This window comes from Rissa tridactyla, chromosome 8 (genome assembly GCF_028500815.1).
Source record: "Rissa tridactyla isolate bRisTri1 chromosome 8, bRisTri1.patW.cur.20221130, whole genome shotgun sequence".
NCBI classification, from domain to species: domain Eukaryota; kingdom Metazoa; phylum Chordata; class Aves; order Charadriiformes; family Laridae; genus Rissa; species Rissa tridactyla.
Genome location: NC_071473.1, coordinates 43,121,579 through 43,148,121, shown reverse-complemented (window position 1 = coordinate 43,148,121; position 26,543 = coordinate 43,121,579). Strand labels below are relative to the sequence as shown.

At 56.2% G+C, this 26,543-nt stretch overlaps 2 protein-coding genes across 17 annotated transcripts in view; one reads left to right on the top strand and one right to left on the bottom strand.

Annotated features, from left to right (window-relative positions):
- Positions 1-6,745: 6,745 nt before the first annotated feature.
- HYI (hydroxypyruvate isomerase (putative)) lies at positions 6,746-9,496 on the top strand. Its single transcript, XM_054210873.1, has 8 exons — positions 6,746-6,960; positions 7,059-7,170; positions 8,025-8,139; positions 8,285-8,363; positions 8,550-8,599; positions 8,775-8,844; positions 9,027-9,161; positions 9,361-9,496. The coding sequence occupies exons 1-8, from the start codon at positions 6,765-6,767 to the stop codon at positions 9,447-9,449; spliced, it is 846 nt and encodes a 281-aa protein (XP_054066848.1). The 5' UTR covers positions 6,746-6,764; the 3' UTR covers positions 9,450-9,496.
- The window catches only part of SZT2 (SZT2 subunit of KICSTOR complex), a 61,642-nt gene continuing 42,618 nt past the window's right edge, over positions 7,520-26,543 (bottom strand). For 7 of the 16 annotated variants that reach the window (XM_054210858.1, XM_054210862.1, XM_054210868.1 and 4 more), the window contains 20 exons: positions 26,400-26,497; positions 25,406-25,538; positions 25,164-25,291; positions 24,742-24,872; positions 24,098-24,280; positions 23,393-23,663; positions 23,097-23,176; positions 22,630-22,755; positions 20,681-20,886; positions 20,468-20,561; positions 18,963-19,043; positions 18,479-18,553; positions 17,362-17,427; positions 15,906-16,119; positions 15,442-15,625; positions 15,008-15,130; positions 14,236-14,737; positions 13,797-13,913; positions 13,328-13,396; positions 7,520-10,791 (listed from right to left, as the gene is read on the bottom strand). In XM_054210858.1, coding sequence (XP_054066833.1) covers positions 10,645-10,791; positions 13,328-13,396; positions 13,797-13,913; positions 14,236-14,737; positions 15,008-15,130; positions 15,442-15,625; positions 15,906-16,119; positions 17,362-17,427; positions 18,479-18,553; positions 18,963-19,043; positions 20,468-20,561; positions 20,681-20,886; positions 22,630-22,755; positions 23,097-23,176; positions 23,393-23,663; positions 24,098-24,280; positions 24,742-24,872; positions 25,164-25,291; positions 25,406-25,538; positions 26,400-26,497 — 3,028 coding nt within the window. In that variant the 3' untranslated portion in view covers positions 7,520-10,644. The remainder of the gene's footprint in view (positions 10,792-13,327; positions 13,397-13,796; positions 13,914-14,235; positions 14,738-15,007; positions 15,131-15,441; positions 15,626-15,905; positions 16,120-17,361; positions 17,428-18,478; positions 18,554-18,962; positions 19,044-20,467; positions 20,562-20,680; positions 20,887-22,629; positions 22,756-23,096; positions 23,177-23,392; positions 23,664-24,097; positions 24,281-24,741; positions 24,873-25,163; positions 25,292-25,405; positions 25,539-26,399; positions 26,498-26,543) is intronic. The other 9 variants (XM_054210870.1, XM_054210872.1, XM_054210871.1 and 6 more) reach the window with 7 other exon arrangements.

The following is a 26,543-nucleotide window of genomic DNA, read 5'->3' as shown; positions in this document are numbered from 1 at the left end:
GCCACCACCTGTATGGGGGTGGTGGGCTGGCTGCTCCCAGCAGCCAGGGGACCCGCATCCGGTCCCAGGATGATGCTAAAGGCAGTGATGTCTGGGGAAGGCTGGGCAGCGGGACTAGCGGGCGCAAGCAGGTGGCCTTCTGCTGCTGTGTCACCTCTGTCACCGCTGGGCCCTTCCCAGGGCATGCGCCAGCTCCGAGCCCCACAGCATGGCTCCAGCCTGCCCTGTGCCTGGCCTGGCATGGCTCCCTCCTGGCAGAGACAGCGGGGCAGGCAGAGGAGCAGGCAGGTGGGAGCAGGGCTTTGCTGGCACAGCCACAGCCTCTCATGTGCCAGAGCCAGGCAGTAGCGGTGCCCCAGCCCAGGGAGCTGCTGTGACCACATGCAGCAGCGCTGCGGCAGCTCAGGCCACGGCATGAGCCCACTCGGGGCTGGCAGTCACCTGGCACTGCCCCGTTGTCCCCATCCCATCACTCTGCCTCTCCTCCGGGGCAGCTCACAGCACCTGGGGAACTCTGCCCAGCAGCCATCACCGTCGCTGGGGCTGCCACCAAACTGCTGTCTGGAAAAGCCCCAGATGTCCCAGCTGCAAGAGGAGGTGAAAGAGGAGGCGAGAGCTGCCCATAGCCCAGGGCAATGGGAAAGCTGGGAGCAGGGAGTGCGAGTTGTCAGTCAGCAAACGCCAGTGAGAAAAGTCTCGACAAAGCTCTTGGTGGCTGGTGGAGTCACAGGAGGTACTGGTTGGAGCAAACAGAGGAAAAAACAACTCCAAGCAACAGCCCGGTCTGGAGACAGGAGAAAGGCAAGGAAGCTGCGGATTTGGCGTCCCTCCATCTGTCCCCAGAGGGTGAACACCTTCCTCTGCTTCCCAGCCTGCCTGCGTGCACGGCTAGTTCAGCCCCATGTGTGCTGGTGCCAACAGCAGCTGAAATAATAAGCATGCGTCAGATTTGGGGGAACCAGCTCCAAACCAGTGGCAGGTTTTGGTTTGGTCCTGGCCACAGGCTGCCGTGGGGACAGACATGCCCCGGGAGGATGGTCTGGCCACGGGGCACCTCTGCTCCACTCCGGCCGGGGAAAAGCTTCTGCGGGAGATGGAGCTTGTTGCCTCCTTATTGATGGCTCTTTCCCTCCTGCACTGCTGGGGAAGAGGCCTGTGGAATAAATCAGTGCAAGAGACAGATTATGGCAGCTAAAGACTCCAAATGAGATGATAATTGCCATGGTAATGACAGAGAAGACCTGATAAGGAAACATCTCCTCGGCTCTTGGCTGGTGCCTGGCCAGGGGGTTGGCACGGGCACATGGCTGGGGATGTCCCCAGGGACGCTGGGGCCGGGAAGCGCTGCCCTCCCTGTGCCCACGGCAGGGTCCGGGTGCCCACGGCAGGCGCTGGTCCCCACCGTGTCCCTGCGGCGGCAGGGATGGGGGTGCTGGGGGCCGGGCGAGGGGCCGCGAGGCGGGCAGCCCTGGCGGGGCCGTTCCTCTGGTTCTCCCGCCGGCTGCGTGTCAGCTCTAATTAGGCAAACTTCTGTATTCATTGCGAGCCCAGCCAGCGGAGAATTCCACAATTGAATTTTAATGCCCTAAAAACACATTACAATCAGCCTGATTAATTAAGAGATGGCTTAACATGGTGACCGGGCTGCAGAGGGCCACGCTGGGGATGGGTGCCGTGTGGGCCGGCCCCTGCACCCCCCGGCGAGGGGCATGGAGTGCTGGGGCTGGCAGAGCTGGGGCCGGTTCCTGAGCCCCGGGGGGCTGCGGGAGGGAAGGGGAGCTGGGGCCCGGAGGGAATGGGAACCGGGGCCGGGCTGTGCCCTAGGGGTGCCAGGCTGACGGGTCCCTGCTCCCCCAGCCAGGGCACGGCTGAGCCCCGACCATGGGCACCTCAGCAGCCCCGGCTCGGCCGGGCAGGTGGCGGTGGGAGCATCCCCTTCCCTCCTCATTGGTGTGGCCATCAGGGCCCTCCTGAGTGCCCATTCCCTGCGTCCCCACCACGTCCCCACTCTGGGCGCAGGGGCTGATGCCGTGCTGTCCCGTGCCATGAGCGGGGCGCTCCTGGGGGGACTCTGCTTCCTTTTGTTTGCAAGTGAGGATGAGCTGGGACGCTCCTATTAATTTGTCTCTGCAGTGGTTCCCCGGGCCACCGGCGGTGCTGGCTAAAGGGCTGCCACCTCCCGTAAGCCAGCTCTGCCCCTGCTCCCCAGGTCACCACTTGTCACTGTGCCCAGCCCAGCCCAGGCTATGTCCCCCCACCTGTCACTGCTCAGGGTGGCCTTGCCAGCCCACCCGGGTGCTGTGGGCTGAAGCATCCTGGGGGGACCCTTCCCCTGCATCCCGACGCAGGTGCCAGATGGTGGGAACCATCCCAGCAGAGCTTTGCTGGGCTGAATTTCGCTGGGTGCCCCTGGTCAGGGGGATGGTTTGGCTGAAGCCCATCCTCCCAGAGCGTAACAAATGGGAAAGGGGGGAATCCATAACCGTAGCGTAAAGGAGAGGTTGCAACCGGCAGGACATAAATCAGAGGGGAAGTGATAAAGGGAGCCTCTCGCCAGGAGAGGCCGGCAGCGGAGGAAGGGATGGCGATGGCATCGTGAGGCCAAAAGAAATCCTGGCAAGGCGATAAATCCTGCAGCCACTGGAGCTGCTCGAGCGCTAATGATCACACAAAAACGCCAGCCACGTTTAACAAATATTTCTGCTCTGTATTTGGAGAGAAGCGGGATGACATGCTTGAATCATACAAGAGTGATGAAGCCGTCTATTAATTACTGCCGGGAATGTTAAACAACATCTGCCAGCTCAGCGGGCCCAGGCACCGCCCGCCCCGGCCCCCTCCAAGAGCTGGAGGAGAATTTGGCCTCCTCATTAATTTCCTGTGAAATCTTGAAATAGCGAGAAAATCCCAGCCGGCTGATGGAGAGCCCACCCGCGCCAGGAGCCGTGGGGACGTGGGGGTGCTCGGTCCTCACCTCCTCCTCTTGGCTCCGCTGGGATTTATATCACTTTCCCACCCGTTTCGATCCTCCCTGATGAAGAATAGCCATAAACTGGCAAAGGTTGGGCATTTGTTTCCCATAATATGATGTATAGATTTGCTTTTACCCAAGTGTTTTTGGAGGCTGTAAGAAAAGTAAGCCTGAGAGGGGCAATGTGCTCGTTAAGGCATCCCGCAGAAATCTTCCGTCACAGCTTTGGGAGGGCTTGGCATCTTTCCCTGCGTCTCCCACATGCTGCCCCGCGCCTGGGACTGGAGGGATGGAGAGAACAGAGGGATGGAGGCAATGGGGGACGGAGGGGATGGAGAGATGGAGGGGATGGAGGGAGAGGAGCAGCAGAAGGAAGAAGCAGAAGAGGAGGAGGAGGAGGAGGTTCCCAGCGGGAGAGGAGGATCCACAGGACCAGCATAAGCCCTGGCTACAGCACAGCCCTGCTGCACCCCTCATTAGCCATTTGTAACCCAGGCAGGTCCTTCGTTTCGGGAAGGGGAAAGAGGCTGAGCAGCAAAGGTGGCTGCAAAGGGCAGAGCTCGCTGTGACGATGGTGAAGCAGCCAGCTCAGCAGCAGAAAGACAGTAATTAACAAATTGTCTCTGCACAGTACACACAGACTGTGGTAAGTGGAGAAGGACCTGGCGGAGTGATGGATCCCACCAAGGAGTCCCCAGCGGGCACCAGGGCTGGCGTGTCCCCTTAGTGCCAGGTCCCTGAGTCCCCAGTGGTGCCCAGAGCTGTGAAAACAGGGAAGTCCAAGGAATTTGGGTGGGATTCTGGGCAGGGAGGAGAGCTGGGATACACATGCAGCTGGCCACATCGCTCAGCAAAGTCTGCCCCAACATGGCTGGAGGAGCTGGGAGGGATGTCCTGGCAGGGGCTGGTGGTGACAGGAGGCATGGCCATCGAGGGGACACACTGGCCTCGGGGACACAGGCGAGGAGGGGGGGGCTGGGTCCCACTGGAGACGCTTTTCATCTCTCGGTCCCTTCGCACCCAGAGGGGATGGCTTTGGGGAAAACCATCTTTGGTGAAAAATCACGAGATTTAATACAAGCAAAGCTCTTGCAGCTGCCTCTATGAGATGCTGGGTCACATGCGGATTATTTTTCCCAGCCTTTTGCTACACATAAAAAGGCTAGAATTTACTCACCTATAAAAGCCAAAAACCAAACACAGTTACAAAATATTGGGGTACTTTACAGCAAAGAAGAAAGCCCAGGAAGGAAAGGACGGCGAGGGTGCCCTCTCCCATCCCCAGCCCCGGATCGCCTGGCAGAGCCGTGGGCGCAGGGGGAGCGCGAGAGAGATCTGGGGGTGCCCAGGAGGGTCAGGGATGACAAGGCCCGGTGGGACGGTGCAACCCAGCCACCCCCGGCACGCAGCACCTCCGCCCTCCCAGCCCCCAGGGTGCCAGCCGAGCCGCCCGGGAGCCCAGGGACAGGTAGTGAAAATACAGAAATGTCAATTTAAATTAAAATGTGTTTCATAAAGAGGGAGACAGATAAAACCTTCCCCGCAGCACAACGAGCTGAGGGATTTATGGGGTACTGGGAGGACTGGTGCTCCCCACTGCAGTGGGCTCGGGGGGGGGGCTGGCTCAGCTGTCGCTGATGGCACCGCAGGGCACCCCAAGGCACCGTGCTGGGGTGAGGGGGACACCCGCTGCCTCCCCCCCAGGCCATCGCAGAGGCCAGAGCCGGGTCTGCGCTGAAATGTCAGCTCGCTAATGAAATGTGCAGGAGCTGCGTTTTCTTTGGGCCAATAAAACTCTAGTGTGGCGGCAGGGATGCTCGGCACTCAGCTGTCTTCCCGCACCAGCGCCCCACTGAGCCCCCTCCCCACTTCCCTGGGGGGACATAGGGGCCAGTCTGACCCCACGCTCATGCCGGGCCCCCCAAACAGCAGGTGCCGGGAGCAGGCCCCAGTGCTGGCATGGCACAAGGCTCCAGAGCCGTAAGTAGGACCTCAGGGAGTAAATCCACTGTGCCCTGTCAAGGTAAAGTGACAAAACATGGGTCTGCAATGCAGGAGTTGCAGTTATAACAAGAGAAAATCAATGCGATATATTACCAGAGACATAAAGACACCATTAATGCTTCAGCGTGGAGCCCAGCAGCTTCGCTTGCTGTCGGCAGGGCAGGTTTGCTGCAAGGTCTCCCCGAATTCCCATCTTGCTGCCCAGGTCTCCCACATGCTGGGTTTACTTGCCGTCCCCCCCCATCTCCTTTCCCCATCAAAAGTCTTCTGCTCCCACCAGCCACCTCCTGGGCTTTGCACTGTCCTGGTGCCTGGCCTCCAGCTGGGAATATGGCCAGGACTGCTGGGGCTGGAGCAGTGCATGGCTTTGACGTGCACCTTTCCATCCCCACAGCGCAAGGACCTAGTGGGGCTGCACCCCCAGGGCCAGGCAGGTGCCCCACCTCGTTCTGGGGGTCCCCATGCCTGTGTGGCTCTGCCACCGACGCAGCTGGTGGTGCTGAGCTCAGCATGCTCCAGCACCCCCTGGGTTTGATTGAAGGGGAAGAACAATCCCAGTGCCCTGCGGCATGAGGATGCAGAAGGATGCGTGGAAGGCACAGCTCTCCCCCGGCACGGCAGCTGCGGGCAGGGAGCAGACCATCTGCTGGGAACATGTATGCTGGGGACATGAGTGCAGGGGACATGCACTGGGATGTGGGCCGGGGACATGTGCACTGGGGACGCGTGTGCTGGGGGCCGGGATGCCACCAGCTGTACATCACTGGGGACAGTTTGGATTATTACTAAGAAGTTGAGCCAAGCTTCTTCTAATTGATTAATCAATAGCCTTAATTGAGTTGAGACTCTTTAATGGATAGCTTCACCGCTGCGCTCCCCTTTGCTGGCGCTGCCCTGTCCTCCCACCAAAAACCTCTCGCTGTGGCTGGGCTCTCCCAAACTGCCGGGAATTGCTGGGGCTTGCAGCGGGCCATGGGGCTGGGGGCTGCGGAGGGCTTCTGCTGTGGTCACGGAGGAGCCGGAGCACGCAGGTCTCCCCAGGCACGGGCAGGTGGGTCACAACCCCCAGAAACAGGCTCAGCACAAGGGGCTGCAAAATGTCCACGGCTCATAGTGCCACCTCTGCCAGCCCCGGCACAGCCCCTGGGTGGCCACGGGCTGGACAGGACACCCACCCTGGCCCTACAGCCAGCGAGCCGTGCTGGGAGAGCACAGGGGACAGGGACGGGGGACACGGGGCTGGTCATGGGCACGGCAGGGGTCAGACTCCCGCACACTGGAGAAGCAGAGATGAACATTTTATGGTAAAATATGCAGAGCGTGGGACAAAAAAGAAAGCGTTTCTTGCATAATGAGACACTGTTAGAGACAAGCTCCCCAGGAAACCAATTAACACGGCGCTTTGCGTATGTCAGGCCAACACCTGGCAAAAACACCTTTCCCAGGGATGATGCAGCTGCCCTCTCGCAGGGCAGAGCGCTGCGGGCGTAGCAGCCGTGAGCTGCTGCGCTCCCGCAGTGCCCAGGCCGAGGATGCGGCCGGCTCACGCCCGCGGGCCCTCTCGGCAGCCCCACGGGTGGGTCGGCCCTGCCGGGACCCGCCGCTGCACACGCGGGACGCGGCGGCCGGGCTGGCGGGAAAGCTCCGCCTCGGCCCCGCCCCTACTCAGCATAGCCACGCCCCCACTGCGTATGACTCTGCATAACCACGCCCATGCACAGTATGACCCCGCCCCTACTCCGCATAGCCCCGCCCCCTGCGCCGCCTGGCCCCGCCCCCGCCGCGCGCCATGTCGCTCCGCTTCTCCGCCAACCTCTCCTGGCTCTTCCCGCAGCTCCCGGCGCTGCCGGCGCGGCTGGAGGCGGCGGCGGCCGCCGGGTTCGGGGCGGTGGAGGCGGCCTGGCCGGCGGGTTGCCCGGCCCAGGCGCTGCGGGCCGCGGCGGAACGGGCCGGGGTGCGGATCGTCCTCCTCAACACCCCTCCCGGTGCGGCCGCCTCCCCCGGGCTGCGCGGGCGGGGGGCGCCCCTAGGGTAACCGCGGGGGCGCCCCGGCGCCGCTGACCGCCCCGTCGGTCTCTCCTAGGGAACCAGGAGGCGGGCGAGATGGGGCTGGCGGCCGTGCCCGGTCGCCAGGCTGCCTTCCGGCAGGAGCTGTCGGCGGCGGTGCAGTACGCCCGGGCGGTGGGCTGCCCCAGGTAGGTGCGAGGCGGGACCCCGCTCCTGCGGCGCCTCGGATCCCCCCGGCCGCACTAAGTCGCTCCTCCGGAACCTTCCTGCGCCAGCTCTTCCTAGCAGCGGGGGTTGCCCTTTGCACCGCCGTGCTGCCTCCCACTGGGTCTCTCCACGCTCGGTGGTGTTTGGTGAGAGACGGTTCGTTGCGGAGCCCCGGCCGTAACGCGGTCGCTGGGAGCTGGCCCAGCGCTGGCCCGTACTCTCGTCCAGCCCTGCCCTTCCCCGTGGTGGCTTTTGTCCGCACCTCCACACAACAGTCCCTGGGATAATCCTCCCCTTTTCCTCCCCGATGATGCCCGTCGTTTCCCCCAGGACAGCACAGGAGTTGCTTTATTGAAGGCCGCACTGAGCACAGCACTGTAAGAGATGCAATTAGCCTGGCACAACCCCCTTCAGAAAAACAACTTGGCCTTTTTATTCCCTTTACTTCGCACCATGCTTTCCCTTAGAAATGCAGTCCAAAGCCCTGGGGAGGGCATGGGCCAGGCAGGCCAGAGCTTGCCCAGACCCCTTGGCGTTCTCTGGTAGTGGGCAGAATAAAGAGGTTTTTGTTTCCATTCTTGTTTTTTCCATTTTTTTTCTTTTTTTTTTCCATTTCCTTGTTTTCCAAGGTCTGTGATTTGTGAGGCAAAATGTTCACAGACATCCCTCAGCGTAGCGAGGTTGTGTCCCTGCTGCTTGCTGGTGCCTGTCATGGCTCCTCTTACCCCATTCTGTGTCTGCTTCCCCACCCTGGCCCTATTTTCCACACGCAGAGAAAGGTGTATTGCTTGGAGACTGGGGCAGCTGCCTGTGGCTGATGTGTCTGTGTCTGTAGGATCCACCTGATGGCAGGGCGGGTTCCCCTGGGCGCAGACCGGGCAGCAGTGGCAGATGAGATGGAAACCACCTTCATCGAGAATCTCAGATATGCTGCTGACCTCCTGGCCCAGGTAAGTGGGGAACAGGTCCTGCTCCATGCGTGCAGCTCTTAGGGTACGGAGGATGGAGAATCCCTCTCGAGCCTGGCACGGGGAAGGTGTGCTCCCTGCTGCAGAGGTGACAGGATGGTCCACAGGTAACATTACTGTGTTACAGGAAGACATGATTGGACTAGTGGAGCCTATTAACAACCGCATCACTGACCCTCGCTACTTTCTGAACACCCCGCACCAAGGTGAGGCAGACATCTCTCCCCAAAGTCTTCTTCAAGGGAGAAGGATCCCCAAAGTCTGAAAGGCAGGAGGTTGCCTTACCTGCAGGGAGATGCTGAGGGAGCACAGCTGATGAAGGGGGATCGTGGGGCTTCACAATGAAGCTTCGAGCCTGAGGGTGATGGTCTCTCATTTCTTTGCACCCTTAGCTGCTGCCATCCTGGAGAAGGTGGGACGGCCCAACCTGAAGCTGCAGCTGGTGAGTCAGCACTGAAGATCTCCAGGGGCCACCCTCCACCAGGGAACCTTCCACACGCCCACAGGGGAACCCCAGGGGCTGTGGGCTTGTTATTCCCTCCTGGGAACATGGCGAGGGACAGGGACAGCCGTCACAGCCATCTTTGCTTGCTGCTGAGCTCCTCCGTCTCCCACAGGACCTCTTTCACTGCCAGATCATGGATGGGAATTTGTCTCGCAACCTGGAAACATACTTCCCACTCATTGGTAACACCCTGCACCCAAACCGGCCACGGGGCAGGAGCGGCTTTGAGATGGGGCCGTACTGCCCCACGCTCTGCTGCAGCTGGCTGGGAATGGGGGGCTGTTCTTGTGTCACCTTGTCCCATGCCTAGAGAAGGCTGCTGCAAGGGCTGCCTTGGGCAGAGCATCTCCCATTCCCTCCCTAGGTCATATGCAGATTGCACAGGTGCCAGGGCGGCATGAGCCCGATAGTCCTGGGGAGTTGAACTTCCCCTACATCTTTGAGCTCCTGGAGTCCCTCGGCTACAGTGGCTACGTGGGGTGCGAGTATGCTCCAAAAGGTGAGTGGCCCTGGGGGTGGTCTGAGCACCAGTGGCAGGTCCCAGCATGGAGCAGTTGGCTGGGGCCTGTGCAGAGGTAGGCATGTCTTGGAGAGTGGCAGGCATCAGGGTCCCTACCTGGGGATGAGAGCCCTGCCCAGAACAGCACCTGCTCCAGCTTGCCTCGGGTGCCAGCAGGAGGCCGTGTCTGTCACTGCAGGAGACACTCTGGAAGGTCTGGGCTGGCTGCGCTCGTACTGGGAGAGCCGAGGCTTGCGGCATGGTGGGACCAGCAAAGCAGCAGAGTAAACCAAGGAAAACGTTGGAATAAACTTCAAAGCAATGGCTTAACAGAGGAGCGTGTCTGTCTTCTCTATGACTTGGGTCAAAGTTAAAAGCACCTATGTCCTATTGCCCTGCCGGGCCAGCCCCGGCAGTTGGTACTCAAGCACTCTCTAAGCATGTCATATTTGGGGATGGTATGGGCACCACTGTAGGTGATGTGAGGTACACAGCAGCACCTTCATCTCCAGTCTGCAGGGGTGTCCAGGGAGAGGTTTCCAGTCCCTCCTGCTGAGGGGAGCGTTCACTCCTTGGGAAGGGCACAAGTGTTCCCGGTCCAGCTCCAGCTGGTGAGTGGAGTTGTGGGAAGAGGGCTCTGCGCTTCGAAGTCCTGCAGTTCTTGAGGCTGCTGCCAGTGCCCAGCACTGATGCTGCAGCAGGTGGGGAAAGTGAAGCAAGCAGCCCCCTTGCAGGCTGCCCGAACCAAGGTAATGGGCTGGGGGGTGCCTGTTCTGCTCCGGAGCCAGTAGGAGACTCTGGTGCAAACCCCGCCAGCCCCACAGCCAGGGCTGCCTCTGCATCCCCTACAGGAGGCTTTGCACATCCTAGCCTATGGCACATGAGTGGGGATCTGGTTCAGTTTATTTCACAGATACATCAATGGCTTTAATGTACATCTCCATAAAACCTTTCCCTGGTCCAGTTCACCTTTCCTGTCCCATCCGGTGCTCTCCTGCTGAAAGCAAAGGGCCACAAGTGGGCAGCCTCATTGTCCAGAGCGCTGAAATGCAGGAGTCTTCCCATCTAAAGCCAGAGCGCTGGGCAGTGCTGCCCTGTGCAGAAGATGTGCTGCACATGCTCCTCCATGCCTTCCCGACAGGCAGAACTCACCTGCAGATGCCAAAGCTGTGTCCCTGAGAGTTGCTCTACTTCAGCCAAGCCACAGCAGCCAAGCTCCTGCCCTTGCGGTTCGGTTCAAGGTCATTCAGTATCAAACGCACCAAAAGCAGCACACCGAGGGCCACACCAGCCAGCCAGCAAACGATGGAGGTGCACATCCCCAGGCTCCTCAGTTCAGTATCCATGCGTGCCGCTAGCGGCGCTGCCTGTGGTGCCAGAGCACAGGTCCCCCTCAGAGGCCTATTCTTCCCCATTGTCACCCATGGCACAGCCACACCAAGAGGTCCGGTACATGTGTTGCTCCAGGATGGGGGTGCCAGTGCTAGAGCAGGCCGGTCCAGAGGTTGAAGCAGGCAGTGTTGATAACTGACTCCAGGTGGTGGTATGTGGACACAAGCTGAGGCAGAGGGCTCTCGCTGTTCTGGGGCTGCACTGGGAATGGCTCCCGGAAAACCACGGTGAGGCTCTGCTGAGAAGGAGGAGCAGGTCAGGGGACAGGATTCAGACAAGCACTGTGCCTTCGCTAGTCCAGGTGCCTGGGCACTTTTCTGACAATGTCAAAAAAGGGAGAAGTCCCAAAATGCCAACAGCACTAAGCTAGTGTCTCCTTCTGTGACAGAGCATGTTTGAGCCTCCTCCCAATCTTCCCAGTGGAAATTAGGTGCAAGGAGTTGCCCACTCTGTCCCAGCCCCCATGCCTCTGCAGTTACACCAACCCCAGCAGCAGCCTCAGGAGAGGAGGGATCCTACTGCCTCCACAGTAATAGGGGCTTCCAGGGAAATCAGAGGGAAATCTCTTCTTCTAAGGCAAAGAGTAGGAGTGCAACAACTGGGGAAGGGGAGGAGATTAAACATAATAACTGCAATCCTAAAAATAAATGCTGGCTGCTCCATTCTCATTAGTGACTGTACTGACAAGGCAGGGCAAGGGCAGAGGGGAGCAGAGAACAGGGTTCAGAAGAGAAGGCCGCAGGAACTAAAGCAGAAGAAAAACACGAGCGACTCAGTGCACCGAGATCAGTGTCATGGAAGCAAGACACGGGGACTGGATGCTCTCCAGAGCTGAAACGCAGCACATGTAGTAGCCAGGGTCCCCCAACAAACCCGTAAAGCCATGGGAACAGCTGTGTAACTGCAAAACAGCAAATGCAGCACCATCATTTACGAGGGAAGAGAAAGTGATTTGTGAACCTAATTCCAGCAGTGTGCAAGGCTTTAGAGACTTGGAGAGAACGAACCAGGAGGAAAGTGCAGCTTGGTGTTACCGAAGTGATGTGCTAACACTAGAGTTTTCTTTGATAAGGTAGTATTTCTAGACAAAGGAATCACAGTATATCTTATCTGAGCTTCAGGAAGGATTTGATGTAGTGCCACATGGGAAATTTAGGTAAGCTGAAAAGATAGGAATTAATGCAAAAATTATAAGATGAAGATGGTAGTGCTGAAAGGGGAAGTATCAGGCTGGGGAGGTTACAAGTGGAGTTCCTCCAGGACAGTTTTGGGACTCAAGTTGCCTAGTACTTTAATGAGTCTGGCACAAAGATGAGGAGCATGCCGATAAAATTTGAGGCACTAATACAAAATTGGGATAATGAAAAAAAGCCCTAGAGACTTTTGAGATGCCACAGGAATGGGATGAATGTTAAGCACGAAATACAACATGAGGAACATAAAGGATTTCTCTTATAAGATGGGAGTCACTGGGAGAGGTGATAGAGGGTCTGGGTATATCATATCAATGACCACAAGGTGACACTATGACCAGGAAGACACGAACATGAAAAGGCAAATGCCACCCTAGGCTGTACCAGAAGCACCAGGCAGGGACATAAAAACCTTAGTGCAATCACAGAAGGCTCTGCTGAGGCTCCTCAGGAATAGGGAGGAATGGGAATGGGTGCAGTCCCGGACACTTGTATTTACAAAGGCTGACCTGAGCCATGAAGGGCTCTGAATGACAATGAAGCCATTGGAGAAAGCAAGGCAGGCTTAAGAGCTCCGCTTGCTTAATACAGCAACAGACTTAGCAAAAATTCCACCTTCAGATGTGGAGGTGAACCTCAGCGACCCGGGAGGAAGCCAGTATCTGCAGAGTAAAGAGCAGGTTCAGCTCTGAACTACCACTGGCATGAAGAGGATAGAACTGGCCACAACAAAAGCTCCAGCACAAAATGGGAAGGGCTCTTGACCAACAAGTGGCAGGAGGCACTGAGCAGCCTTCCAGCAGGCACCACCTCTTCTGTCTCCCCTACCTGCCTTTAGATGGAGTGTGATTTATTTACAGAAGGATCGGTTACGCTGCAGTCTCTGCAAAAGCCTCATTGTGGACTGAAGCATCTTTTAGATCCCCTGCTCTCACATGGAGCTGCATCCCCTGTGACCCATCCTGCACCCTGCCTGGGAGCACAGCTGAAAGCAGAGCATTTTTGCCCTCAAGTCCGATGAAGGCCAAGGCCCGTGCAGATTTGCTGGGACCCTCACAGTGCAGCTCCCCCTCCCTTTTGCCCAGGTAAGAGCACCCGCAGCACTGGTTGACCCCTCACAGCCAGACCCAGTGTGCTCTGGCTTTGGACTGAATACAGCAGGCGGCTGACAACATGATCCAAAAGCAACCCTGTGAAGGAAAAGGGGATCAACTGCTCACTGTTTTCCAATAGAAGAACAAAGGGGCATCACATGAAAAGAGCAGAAGGAGGTTCAAAAAACAAGCCAAGGAAGGCAGCTCTTCACCTACGTTGTAACTGCATCATGGAGCAGCAAGTCAGGGGAAAATCATGGATGCCACAAATTATGCAAAGGAAATTAAGCTGCAGAAGGCTACCTCTAGCTCAGGACAGGCCTGGGCCACAGTTTGTCAGATGTTGGAACAGTAACTGAGAAAAGTGTTAACAAACTTCTTTGTCTTGTTCTTATTCTCCCCATGGGCACCTGCCCTTGGCTGGATCAATCTAGACAGACTCCCGGCCTGAGCCAATATAGCTGCTCTTACGTTCCCATGTTCTTACCGTCTTTCCTGAATGGGAATCGAGAAACACAAGAACGAAGCAATCCGTGAACTTCTGGTTGAGCACCACCTGTCAAGAGAGCCACAGCACACATTGCAAAGGAGAGAGCACAAACCCCAGGACAGGGATATGAACACCACCAGCCCAGGGACATGCTGACATGCAGGACGAGTGGCATGATAGAGCCACAAAGATGCAAGTCTGCCTGGCTCACAGGTGACACTGCCAAACCATGGGGATATATGTGGCATGAGGCTCAGTGTCCTGCCTGCCTGAGGGCAAACAGACAGTGCTGTACCACAGGAGCACACACCTCATGCTGCACCAGTAGCGGAGTGGAGAGCAACATCACGATGGCACCCATGTTGTCCTGACAGCACATGCCAGGCTCACACTGTGAGAAGCCACAGCAGGCAGGGGCCCTGGACAGGGGAGAGAGGCTGCAAGTAGGCGATGGGCTGTGTCTTACCAGATACTGGGTGCCAGTTTCAGCGTTGTGAAAGTGCCGACAGCTCTGGGGAAAGCGGCTCAACAGCACTTTGATGAGGCTCTGGTACCAGGAGACTGTCATGGTGAGGAAGCATCCCTGCGGGCATGGAAAAGGGCTGATTTTAGCCTCCCTCTAGCCATGGCACCAGCAGCCATAATGCTACAGCAGCCTTCAGACCCCAAGTCAGATGCATCCCTCACAGCCCACTGAGGTGTGGTGACCCAGGGCTATTCACTCTCCATACACAAGTCCATGCAGCCTCCCCCTTCTCCTGCCAGCTAGGAGCTATGTTCCCGCCTCTTATCTTCCCACCAAACAGGAAGAGATGTGCCCTGCAGGCCCTTCACCCGGCACCCCACTCCATCTCCAGAGCAGAACAGCAGCTGCTGTGCACCGTGACTCCATCCCTGCTGCTCACCAGCTGGGGGTCGACATCAGCAATGGATTTCCCATGCACAGCATCAAGCAGCTCCTCCAGCTCCACCAGTGACAGCTTGCCCAACTTCAGCTTGTCAGAAGCCAGAGGCTCCAGAAGGAAGAGGCGCTTCCAGAGGTTGTCCCTGCGGCAGTGGCACTTGGCCAGCTGCACCATGCTGCTGAGCTGCTTCTGGGCTGAAGCCACCTCAGAGGCCAGCAAGGGGAAGAGCGGTGAGGTGTAGAAGAGACCTGGCCCCAGTTTGACTTGTGTGCCCCCTGCATAGAACTCGCTGCTGTCCTCCACGTCCTGCCACATCTCCCGCTCTGCTGGCTGTTGCTGCCCCAGGCTTGTCTCTGGCTCCGCTGCCTCCCATGCCGCCCGGCCCACCACAGGCTCCAGCACTTCTCTTTGCAAGCGCGGCAGCTTCTTGAAGCGTCGCATATCGGCTGTGAGGCGGGGAAACAGCTCCCGCTGGCTAGTCATGATGACGTAGAAACGTAAGCTGAAAGCAAGGAGACATTTGTGAGCTGTGCAAGGGCTGGTCCCTTTTCAGCTGGGCTGCAAATGAATCATGGGCGCCTCTGTCCCTGCCAGTAAGGGTGCTTCTCTGCCCAGACAAGGACAGACACCACACTGCCCAGTTCCCTGCAAGGATCTTCCCCAGACAGCACCAAATCTGCTTGTGATGTCCCAGACAGAGCCAGTCTCTCACAGAGCCCTCCTCCCCAGCTAGGAAGTTTTGATGTCACATCTCTGTGTCCCTAGTACTCACCGGAGCATGCGTCTCTCTGCCTCGCTCTGCTCCTCAAATGGTGCTGCACTGTGACACACCAGCAGGGACACATCGAAGTCATCATGATGACGCAGACCTTCAGAGTCTTTGTAGGAGCCCGAGCTGGGAACAAAAAGCACACCAGTATGAAGGGGACCTCACTTTGTTCCCCAAGAGCTCTTGGTCACAACAGAACTATTGGGCATGGGGAACTTGACACAGCAGGACTCCTCAGAAGTGCTATGAGAAATGCCAAATGCATGTGTACACATGCACAGCACCCCTGTTGGCCATATCAGAAAAGCTGGGCGAAACTGCTGCCTGGCATTATGTAGAACCGGCAGCTTTGCTGGCACCTTGGCGCAGTGTTCCCATGACTACAGGGTGCCCACCAATCTCCAGCAGCTCCAGGAACTTGCAGCAGATGCACTCACCTGTTCCAAATAGAGACTAGTGCATATTCGTTCTGCTCTGTGCCTGGCGTCCCCTTCTTGTTGTCACTGCCCGTGGCTGGCCGGGCCATGCGTAGGGGCTTCATGTGGTAGGTGTTGGCATGGTCAGCGATGTAGTTGTACAGCTGGTGTGCAGTGATCATGTTGGTGGGTAGGGCCAGCATGCCTAGTGGAGGAGGACACAGTGCTATCACAGGAGCTGCTCAGTGCTTCTTACCTGGTGTCCTACAAACTACTCTGGGGGACAGAGCTCTAGAGCAACCCGCCTCCCTGCCACAACAGGGTAGCAAGGACTTCCTCTGGAGCTGGGCCCCTCATGTCATCCTCTCCTTGTCATCTCCCTGGATTCTCCCCAGGTCAGGTTTACTTCTAAAGTACTTGGGAACCTTTTGCCAATTTATGGGCTGGTGATCAACCCCAGACCGATCACATGTTGAACTACTCACCTTGGAAAACGTGGTTGCGGCCAAACTTGGGGATGTCAGGGTGGTGGGCAATGAAATCCTCCAGGAAGCTGGTGAGATGGTAGCCCTGGCGGAGGGTCATGTGGGAACCCAGCAGATACTGGTGGACTATACGCAAGTGGAAGTCGTAGCTGAATGAATGCACGTGCATGAGGTCCCGCACCTTGTCACACTCCTCCGTGAAGAGCATGGAGAGCTGCGGAGGGACAGGGAGTCAAGGCAGGAATGTTACCAGCCACCTCACACCCTCCTGCAAAGCCCTGCTGACAGCAAGGCATGGTAGAGCCAGTGCAGCCACCCCTGCCCCGACACCAGAGCAGGACGCAGACGAGAAGCTGTGTGCACACCGCAAATAGCAGACCTGCAGGCCTGGCCCCAAGGGATACAGCTTGGTGGCTCCTTCCACACTTGACCCCACTCCTGGTCTCCTCTAGCAGCATGGACTGATCGGCACTGCGTCCCTTTTAGCATGAGATTCATCCCCCCTTTGAGCTGAAAGCCACATGGCTGTGAAGGACACAGCCTCCTTTCAGCTGAGTCCCTCAGTGGGTACAGGACACACTGGGGCTGGAGCCCCAGCAAGTTCTGGATCTACAAAGGCTGACACCTTGAATGTCCCCTGAGAGCAGGAGACAGCACAGGGACCTGTGGGGAGTGGTTAGACCCAGAGATGGGCAACAACAGAACTGCTAATTCCCTGTGCTCTGTAACTAACAGGGATCCAGGCTGGCTGCTGGGAAGCCAGATGCAGCTGTGGCTAGTGTGTCACTGCTGTGCCCAGAGAGGATCCCTCCGGCACATGGCCATCACCTCTGCTCAGCGTGCTGGTCTTTTACCGGGGCAGCACCAGCCTTCACACACACCCACGCCCCCGGCCATGCACCCACCACAACCACAGCTACTGTGCCAGGGGACAGCATTGGTGAAGGCTTCAGCATTGTCCTCATGCCAGCAGCCCCCAGTTTTAATGTCTTTCGGCTCTCTGACCTCTTTGGGCAGCTGACTCACACCATTAATTCCTTGGTTTAAGAAGGGGGCAAGCAGGGAAAACCAGCAGGCAGGATTGGCATGAGAACAGGCTGCCCTCGTTCTCTGCACCACCTGCGTTGCTGCTGCCATGAGCCAGAGGGCGACCCGCACAGCCAGGAAGAGCCTGGAGAGAAGCTTGTAGCTCTGCCCCAAGAAGGGCAGGGCAAAGAGCAAGAAACACAAGGCGCTGCCCCCATGCCAGCACCCGGGGCTCACCCAATCCTCCTCCCACGCTGGGCTGCCCACTGTGGCACGTACTGCTACAGAAAGCACTGGCACAGGAGGCAAGAGGCAGCTCCCACTGCCAGGCTCTGGGACAGGAAGGGTGCAACCACAGCCAGTGGTAGGTTCAGCCCTGCACTGGCAGGTCCTGCCGTGCCCAGCATGGCAGTGGGAGGAGAGGACGTACCGCAGACTCAGAGACGGAGCTGGGTCCCATGCAGCTCTTGCTGCGAGCTCTGGCTGTAAGAGTGCCCTGATGGAGAGAGATGCACAGCCAGTGGGAAGAAGGACAAGGCACTGCCCAGCCCTGTTCCTGCATCCAGCCTGTCCTGCACAGGCCCAGGGTGGGACAAAGGGAGAGAAGTGGCAGAGGAGCCCAGCTGCCCCACCTGGAGGAAGCTAGTCCCAGCGTGTGGGAAGGCCCCTACAGCAAGTCCCACACCTCTCGCCTGCTGCTCCCAGGACCATCCCCTCCCACTGCAAAACCAGGCAAAGTCTTTTCCCAAGTCAGCCAGAGCCTGGATGTTCCCAGCAATGCCAGCTGCAGCCTGGTAACCCTGCCCCGTGCATGTGCAGGCTTCCCAGGAAAGACTCAGCAAACCCTCAGGCAAGGCCCTGGCAGGCTCAAAGCTTAGGAGAACCACTCTTGGCACTTATAAGACACGGCCTTGCTACAGAGCGACCTTGGAAAGGACAGTATGGTCATGCACACCTCCTGCCTCAGACAGCTGGGGCTGGTCAGCTTCTAAGCAGACACCCAGTGCCCTGGGGACAGGCAGGACACACCATGACACACCAAAAGAGAAGGGAACAGGCAACCCCATGGTGCTGTAGAGCAAGGTACAGAGGTAATCAAGAACCAGGGCTCATGGTGCAGAAAGTGATCTCCTCCAGCAAAGGGCAGCCATCTATGTTCACAGATCCCTGCTCCCACTCTGCTTCCCTTTTGTTCCAAGGGAAGCACGGAGCTTCTAGCTCTCCATGCACTGACTTTCCCTGGAGCAGTCATCTTTGACAGAATTGCCCCTATTCCTTCCCAGCCTGCTCTATCTTGCTCCCTAATCTAGGACAAGAGTCATCCTCTTGCCAAACGTCCCACCACCTTTCACTGCACTCCAGATTTGCTCAAGCAGTGGGCCATGGAGGGCATGTGGCTGCAAAAGGCTCTGCCTTTCCAGGAGGAGGGAGCAGAGCTCTCCAGAACTTGCTGCACCTCAAATGCCCACTCTGTCCCAGAGCTTGCTGGCTCTCCCAAAGCAGACCCTGACCCTGAGGAGCACTGGCTGTGCCTGCAAAGCCATTACCTGGGAGTTCACAGACTGGCCCATGGGGATCCGTGAGCACTCCAGCGCGTACTGCTTCACACAGAAGTAATAACCCTGGAGGAGAGAGCACATGAGCACAGCACAGGCCTTGAGCCTCTCCAGGGAAAGAGAACAGTCCCCATGCTTCACCTTCTGGGATGGGTCCCAGACACTATTGCTCCATGGTTTGTCTCCCCTCGTGTCTGAACCAAGCCATCCCAGCCAACACATGGCTGAGCACAGAGCGACACATCTCGTGCTGAGCCCTTGCATCTTTCATTAGCCCCCCTCCAGGAAACTCTTACTGCTCTGAGCCCTGCAGAACCATTCCTAGATGATCCACAGTCATGCAGGACCACGGAAGAGGCAGGACAAGAAAGGAAGAATCCATGTCCCTGCACCCCTCCTCATCATTCATTTTGTCTCCTCTGAAGACTGCCCTCAAACCCCCAGAGATTGTACTTTCTTTCCTGTTCCTTCTTACCTGGAAGGCCAACTCCATCAGCACAATCCCACCTGGAAGAGCTCTCTGTAGATGGTAGGTGGCAACAGCAGGGCTTGTGCTCTAGGAAAAGAAGGACAAAGCTGGAGAGGCTCTCTGGCACAGGAGAGCAGCCTGCACACCGCAGTGCAAGGCTGCCATAAGGCTCTGTGGCAGAGACGGAAATGGAGGAGCCTCATCACCCAAGCACCCTCGCTGAAGGGAGGAGAGCAGACATGCCAGAGCTGACTGTGAAAGAATTCTAACAAGCCTTCAAGAGAGCACACCAGGCACACTGCTCCCTTCGCCTCCTGCTTACTCAGGACAGGGTGTCTCTAGAGTTCAAGGACGTGTAATGTTGAACACCCCTTTCAAACACCTTGAAAGGGGTGATGCTGTCCACAAAACCTCATTCCCACCTCTCCCTGCCGAGCAGTCCCCAGACCATCACATCTGCCTGACACAGCAGCTATGAAAGGCATCCAGCTTGGACTCAGAGAGTAGCTGCCAGCAAATTCACTTGCCCCCTGTTGAGTTGTTCCAGTGGATTGCTCTCTTCTCATTTTAACGGCAAGATGTTGCTTGCCCATGAGCCTGTACCAACATCAGCCAAAGGTAGGTGCCAGGAAAGTGTGAGAAAAAAGTGTGCAAATGCTATATGTTCCCATCATCCCTGGGTGATTTCACAAGCCACAGATGCTTTCTGCCTAACCAGCAACTCAGATGGATTCCTCTTCCAGGTACTTACCTGTTCTCTTTTGTAAGCTCTTGTGTTCACAAAACTCATGTAAGCTCTTAGTGTTCACAAAACCTTTTGATAAAGGCCACTGTTACCTGCTGCACAAAGAAACACTCCCTTTTATTGGGAGCCAGTTTCAAAGCACTTTCATTTGATGGCGTCTAGGTGTTGTATCGAATAAGACGGCAAGGAGTCAATCCCTCCCCAGGTTAGCTGTGATTTGGTTGAGCTCTGTCCTGTCCCTCCCTAGCTGCCACTTCTTTAAAAATGAACAGCCTCAGCCTGCTCTTGCGGTAGAGCCATTCTGGGTTTATCTTCTCCAATCTCTTCAACTTCAGCATTCATCTCACTTTAACTCAAGATCCTTCTGCCCCAGAATTGCCCTTCACATAGATGCTAAAGTTTATCTGACAGGTAAACCTCCAGAATCACACCCAAAGGCAGCTGTCCTGGCCCCAGCTCACCCTTTTCCTCTTTTGAGCCCCCTCCACGTTGTTGCCAGCCTTTTGAGATTTCCCAGGTTCCACCCAGTCCAAGAAGGGGCTGCAGGAAGACATGCAGGAGGGCAAGGAGGTCTCATCTGACCCAACATCCCAAAGATGGTGTTGGACTAGACAGATGTTTTTTTTTGCTTTTTACTTTTTTACTTTCTGTGCCCTCTCACATCCTTTCTGTCTGAAACCGATTCAAAAGCCAACCAGGAGAACTGCCCCACTCCACAGCTGCCTTCCATCCCAGTTCCACCCCTCTAGCAGACATGCACTCTCACCTTTGGACTCCCCTCTGCTTTTGGCTTCGTGTAGGAAAAGGACCCTCTCCCCTCCACACCCATTGCTGCCAGAGCTCGGATCCGGCTTGTGCTACTGGAAATTACAACAGAGAGAGCTTTGAACAGTGGAGTCAATGCTTCTTGTGTCAAACTAGGGCATTGCTCAGTGCGTCAGCCCTTCTCTCACAACAGGGTTCCCAGAATGTCACTGACCTGCGAGTGGTGGGTGAGGGTGGCCGCACCTGTACCAGAATGAAGCCCATGCTCTGCAGGTACTGGATGTATTGCTGCAAGAAGGCGTTGCACATCTCCTGCAGCCAGGGCTCCTCCTTCACTTTGCAGGGGAGTGCTTCTGTCGAGTCACAGCTGTGGCTGCGGTCCCTCCCTGAAGCTGTAGAATCATTTGAGCGGTGGCGCTTCTGGAAAAGCAAATAATCTCCTAAGGAGAGCTGCTGTGTCTGGCCCTAGCAGGTGACACTTGCTGAGACACCACCAGTTGCTCTGGTTGAGCAGAGGGTAGATCCCCCTCTGCCAGAGAACCCTAACAGCTGGCTCCTCAAACACTGTCCTAGTGCATGAGCTGAAACACAAGATCCAAATTTTACCCAGCCATGAACTGACCTAACAGCAATTCAATAGACTACAGCAAGAGGTGCCCTGGAAGAAGGGGATAATTCACATATTCCCCCCACAGAACAGCTTCCACAAAGTTTTAACGGCTCACAACTAGTTCATGCAAGGCTCAACAGAGCTTCAGCTCCTATTGCCATGGTAAGAGTCCAATCCCCTTATGAATTCTGCTAACTACTCAGGATTTACTAGTAGTTCTAGGTAGCACTGAACAGGAATAGCGTTTCCTTTTAAACATTTTGAATTCTCCTTTTGGTGTCCTGAATACTACTTGTCTTTGTGCTGTGAAAGACGTAGGTTTCTTTTCTTGATCTCTCTACTTCAAGTCTGGGGCTCTTTTACATATTTCTACCTGCCCTTTCATTCACCTACCCCAGCAGCAGTCTCTTTACCTGGGGTCTCTCTGACCTTCTCCGACTCTCTCTAGTTCAGTGCCTTTGCCACAAGATGCTTGGTCTCACACTTACTGTCCAGATGAAGACATTAATACACTAGCATTTTAGAAACATATTGAAATATTACCCATAATACTAACATTCCTTTCTGATGTACTCTAAATAGCCTGCTTTTTGCATGCAACTGTTCATAAATTAAAGAAATCCACTGACCCATCTGCTCTGTGCAGGCCCTGCAGTTAGCGTACAACACAGGAGGAGTTCAAATTTCTCTCCACATTGTGCTCTGTTTTACTGGGAACCAGGTCCCAGCTCCCATAATACCTCTCATTTCACAGGCTACTCAGGTTCTTCTCGAGTTTCTTGCAGTCTTTTTCTGTTCTGACCAATCTGAACAGCCACACAGCATTGCAAAGCGTGACATCTCATATGTACTGCGATAAATGATCTGGAGATACAGAACCCAATACACAACCTTGAAACCCCTGCTGCCAGGCTCTTCAAATTGAATAACCAATTTTCATTTTGCTCTGTTACAAAAACTAAGTGAAGTTTTCATTCTGTGATGATACTTTTCCTTTCTCTTGTGAGTGCTCAATTTCTGTAGCAACCTCTGTTTAAAGACCCTGTCAGAATTCTTTTGACATTTAGATAAATTACAACAGCCTGTTCTTCCCTTCTGACACACGTACAGACCGTGAACAGCCAGTGCGGGATCTGCACTGGTTAGAGTCTGTCACATTGCAACCTGCTCAAGATTCAGCTGGTTTGCTTTCAATTATTCTAGCTATTTGCTGGGTCCAGGCAAGGTTTACCAGGTCTGGGTGCTGAATGCATAAAGTGAAGTTTTGCTTCCTCAACAGATCGTATCAGACAGCACGCTCTGATGGCTTTGCTAGACTCAGCCCTGAATAATCTGGGTAGAAAACAGAAGTCAGTCTTCCTCAGGGACGGTGTGGTTGCAGGAGAAAGGCTTTGAGAACCCAACGATTTTTTCAGTCTCCACCTTACAGGGTGAAAATGCATCCTGTAATGCAGGGGTGAGCTCAGAGAAACCTTGACTCGGGAAAAGCTTGCAAAGCCATCCTATGTCCCAGTGCACAAAGCCCAACCCTACCAGCGCTTGCTGACACTCACCTTCCCCTCTACCTTGCCCTGCTGGTCAGTCTGGATTTGCTGCCGGAAGGCCGGGTCGAAGAGCAAGGGGGTAGCGCAGTAGTGAACCAGGCGTGAGGACTGCTTCAGGGTCTCCAGGTCTGCCAGCTACACAGCACAAGAGCAAGACGGTTACAGCACGCATCCCTCGTCAAGCCTGGGAACAAGCCATCGCAACACTCTGCTGCTGCTCAAGTGGGGATCAAACTCGAGTGAACCCCCCAGCTTTACAGCCTTTCCAGTGCTGGGAAGCGAGGCTCCTTTCCCAGTCTGGTGCTAGAGCCCAGCAACCCCAAAAGTTCAAGTGGAGAGCACTGCTCCACTGCCAAACACCATCCCTGACATGCACCCTGCTCTGAGCTCCAGTGCTCTCCTTTGCCATAGGCAAGCTGGTGCTCCCAGTGTGCTGTAAGAAGGCCCAGCCTGCCACCCGCCTGGGCTGCACTCACACTGATAGGCATGTTGGACTGTGCCGATCTCTGCTGCCAGGTGACAAAGAGATTCTCAATCTTCATCTGCTTCTCCAGTTCTGGAGGAGAGAAAGCAGCCACAAGAGTATCAAGCCACAACCCCAAGTACCACCACTCCCCATTGCTCCCACCCTACTCTGACCATAACCCATCCCCTCACAGCACCCTGGCAGGAGCCGCTGAAAACTGTCCCTCCCGTGTGCCAGAACTCTTGTTATGCTCTTTCTGAGCTCCTTTTCCAGGAGGCTCCTGTGACATCAAGACCCCTCCTTTACCTTTCCTCTCCATGCTCTTGATTTCCAGGAATTGTGCCCCATGCCGAGACACGGGGTCAAAAGGTCCCAAGTCAGGCCCATGGGGTATGCGCTTGACGGTGGTAACATCCCGCAGAGCTTCGTCAAAGGGCACCACATCAGGATGGAAATGCAGAGATGGTAGGCTGCGGGCAGAGCTGCTCAGCCGGCCCTGTTCCTTGCTAGGTGGGGGACTGGAGCTCCGGATCAGTGCATCCACCTCCAAAGTGGAGTTCAGGAAAGGATTTGGCTCCTAAGCAAGCAGACACAGCCATGAAAGCCTCCTTACTGCCAGCCTTGGAGTAAGGACCCACAAGAACACAGTAAACCCATTTTTAGCCATCTGCAGACATCTCTGTTAGCCTTCTCCATCACCAGCCCCAAGGAGAGCAGGCCTTGGCCCAGGTAGCCCTAATGTCCAGTGGGAAGCCCATTCCCCAGCTTATTCCAGTCTAAATAATCCATAAGTGCTGTCAGCAGCAGGATCTGGCTTCCCTTTCCACTTCTGGCTGTCTCCAAGAGCAGACAGCAACAGCCTGGCTGGACGTGGCCACAGTTGGACATGTGAGCACCTGGGCATGCCAGCACACAAAAGCACACCAGTGTCCGCAACCTTCCTCAGACCCCCAGACTGCCAAGGCCCCTCCTGAAGAGGAAAGGACTGCTCTGCCCAGCAGACTGTCCTACCTGCTTGCTGTCCTCATGCCATGGTGTGTCCATGAAGCAGTGGTGGTGGAAGAGTCCCAGCTTCTGACTGAGCAGGCAGTGCACGATGTGGGACCGGGCATTCTGCCACTGCAGCAGGCGAGTAAGGGAGCAGTTCAGGTTGGCCCCCAGGTCTGGGGACCAGTTGTAGGTGTAGAGCGTCAGCTGGAAAGAGAAGAGGAGAATGGCTGAAGGACCTGCTCAGAAGAGCTGCATGGTGACACAGGCTGCCCCAGGTGCTCTGGGTGGTACTTGCTGCAGCCAGTTTCAGATGACAAGGCTGGGACAGGGAGAGTGGTGGTGGTACTTGCACTGGCAGCACAAGTGCCCAGTCTGATATGGGCCTTGCTGTGGGTAGAGAAAGGACAACTATAGTCCACAGTGGAGCAGCTGAAGTCAGAGACAGCAAGGGCTACTGCACCCTGGCACTCCCCAGAATGCTGCAGGGAACCCCCAGCTCCACTTGCAGCACAAGCAGAGACATCCTGCACTGCTGCTTTGGAGGGCTCCTGCCTAGGGAAGGCTGGTTGCCTGCAGAAGCACTCTTCCTCTCCTCTTTCTAGCCCTGGGCCAGCTGGGAACAACCTGGCTATCAGGAAACAACCTCACATAAGCACCATTGCTACCTTTTTGTCTATGATCTCCATGAAGAGGAACCTTTGCCGGGGCACCAGGTCTCGTCCAACAAGGCTGGGATCAGAGCCTCTCTCTGCCGAGCTGAATTCCATGGCCTCAAAGCGCTGGAGACCTTTGTGAGCTGGAAGAAGCCAGAGTTATGACCCTCAGTACCAGTTCATCGCGCTCTTACATCCCACGTGCCATTAAGGTGGCATGACAGGATGTTGTGCCACAGTACTGCTCAGCTCATCTGAAATAAGCAGTTATAAGTAAATTTGAGAATAAGGTCTCAGGAGCTGAAAACAGACAACCCACTGCCCACCTCCGGGCACAAGAAGCCTCTCCCAGCAAGGAGGGGGACCCTGCTCATACATCTCCCACCCCAAGACCCCCCAGCACACAGTCCCATGGACCCTGGCTGGACACTCACCCTGTTCTGTGCTGCAACGCCACTGCTGGAAGTTGCGTCCCAGCAGGATGAAGTGTCTGACAGCTGCAGGGCGAGGGCTGGCGCTCTGGCCAGGCTTGTAGGGCAGGAAGGCGGTGCTCCGATGGTAGCTGCAAAGAAGAGCACCAAAGGTGGCTGACAAGTAGAGTCACAGGAGTAGAGGCTGGCACAGCTGATTGGCATTTGCTTGTGCCAAACAGCTCCCTACGAATCGTTTAACTCACCAGATCCGCTCAAACACCTTTACAGTAGTGTCGCTCGCCAGGGCAGTGACCAGGCTCACCACTTCCACAAGGATGGATGACAGGAGGAAACGGGACACAATCTCCACCGAGCATTGCTGCACCGATGGGCACCCTGCATGGAAGAAGTACTGTAGGACAAGGTGCCAAGCTGCCCCAGAGCCAAGCCCTGCCCACCTGGGCAGCAGAGAGCGCTAAGGGAGCCCTGTTGCAGGCCTGCTGCCCAGAGCAGGCCAAGTTCCTGCCTTGCCAGGGACTGAGGCAGGCAAAGCTGGAGAACAAGGACCTTATATGCAGAGGGGGAAGACGAAGGCTGAAATAGCCCCTGGTGGGACCTGGACCAAACTCCCTGCGTGTCCTGAGAACAGCACTTCATTCCCCTACTTTTTCCTTTTTCCCTGGCTTACTCCTCATCAGAGGAGGAGGACAGCTCTACCTTACCAGCAGGAGGTGTCAGAGAATGTACAAACACTGCGGTGAGAGGTATCCAGAAAGCAGCAACAGGGCAGCCACACAGACCCAAGTGCCTCCTCCTCTCCCTCCCTGCAAGAGTGGGGGTCCCACATGCAGCTCCACAGCCCCAGAGCATGTTGCAGAGGCTCAGATCCTCCCTCCCTGCTACATCTGGAAGTTAAATCACTACTGCAGCTGTTGTTGGATTCCAGGTCTCTCCAAAGCAGCTACAGCCAAGTCCAGCATGCCGTAGACTTGGAGCAAGGCAGACACAACCATAGGCCTTAGCAGGTCTGTTCAGATGCACAGACACACACCAGGACTCCTGCCACAGCTTTGTAATGCTGATGCTGGCCCTAAGACTCTGGTGAGGTTTGGGGGGAGACAGGATGTGTAACTAGGTAGAGATCAACAAGGGATGAAGAAGGATGACTTGCTGCCACATCAGGACCTGTCCTCAAACTTCTGGGTAGAAAGGCCTACTCCCAGCTCATCTGGAGGAGCTGGGGCCTGAGATACATACCCAGGTGGTTCATGAATGCCATCCACTGCTGGCAGGTCTGACTGAAGAGTGGGTGCATGGTACCTACATCCCCTTCTTCCAACTGGCAGGCTCGGCGCCTGGGAAGAAGAAAGGGAAGCACAGTCACACCAGGTCAGTCAACAG

Coding starts and splice junctions, on each gene's coding strand:
- HYI (XM_054210873.1), top strand. CDS start 6,765: ATGTCGCTCCGCTTCTCCGCCAACCTCTCCTGGCTCTTCCCGCAGCTC. Junction 6,961..7,058: donor CCTCCTCAACACCCCTCCCG/GTGCGGCCGCCT, acceptor GGTCTCTCCTAG/GGAACCAGGAGGCGGGCGAG. Junction 8,600..8,774: donor CCAACCTGAAGCTGCAGCTG/GTGAGTCAGCAC, acceptor CGTCTCCCACAG/GACCTCTTTCACTGCCAGAT.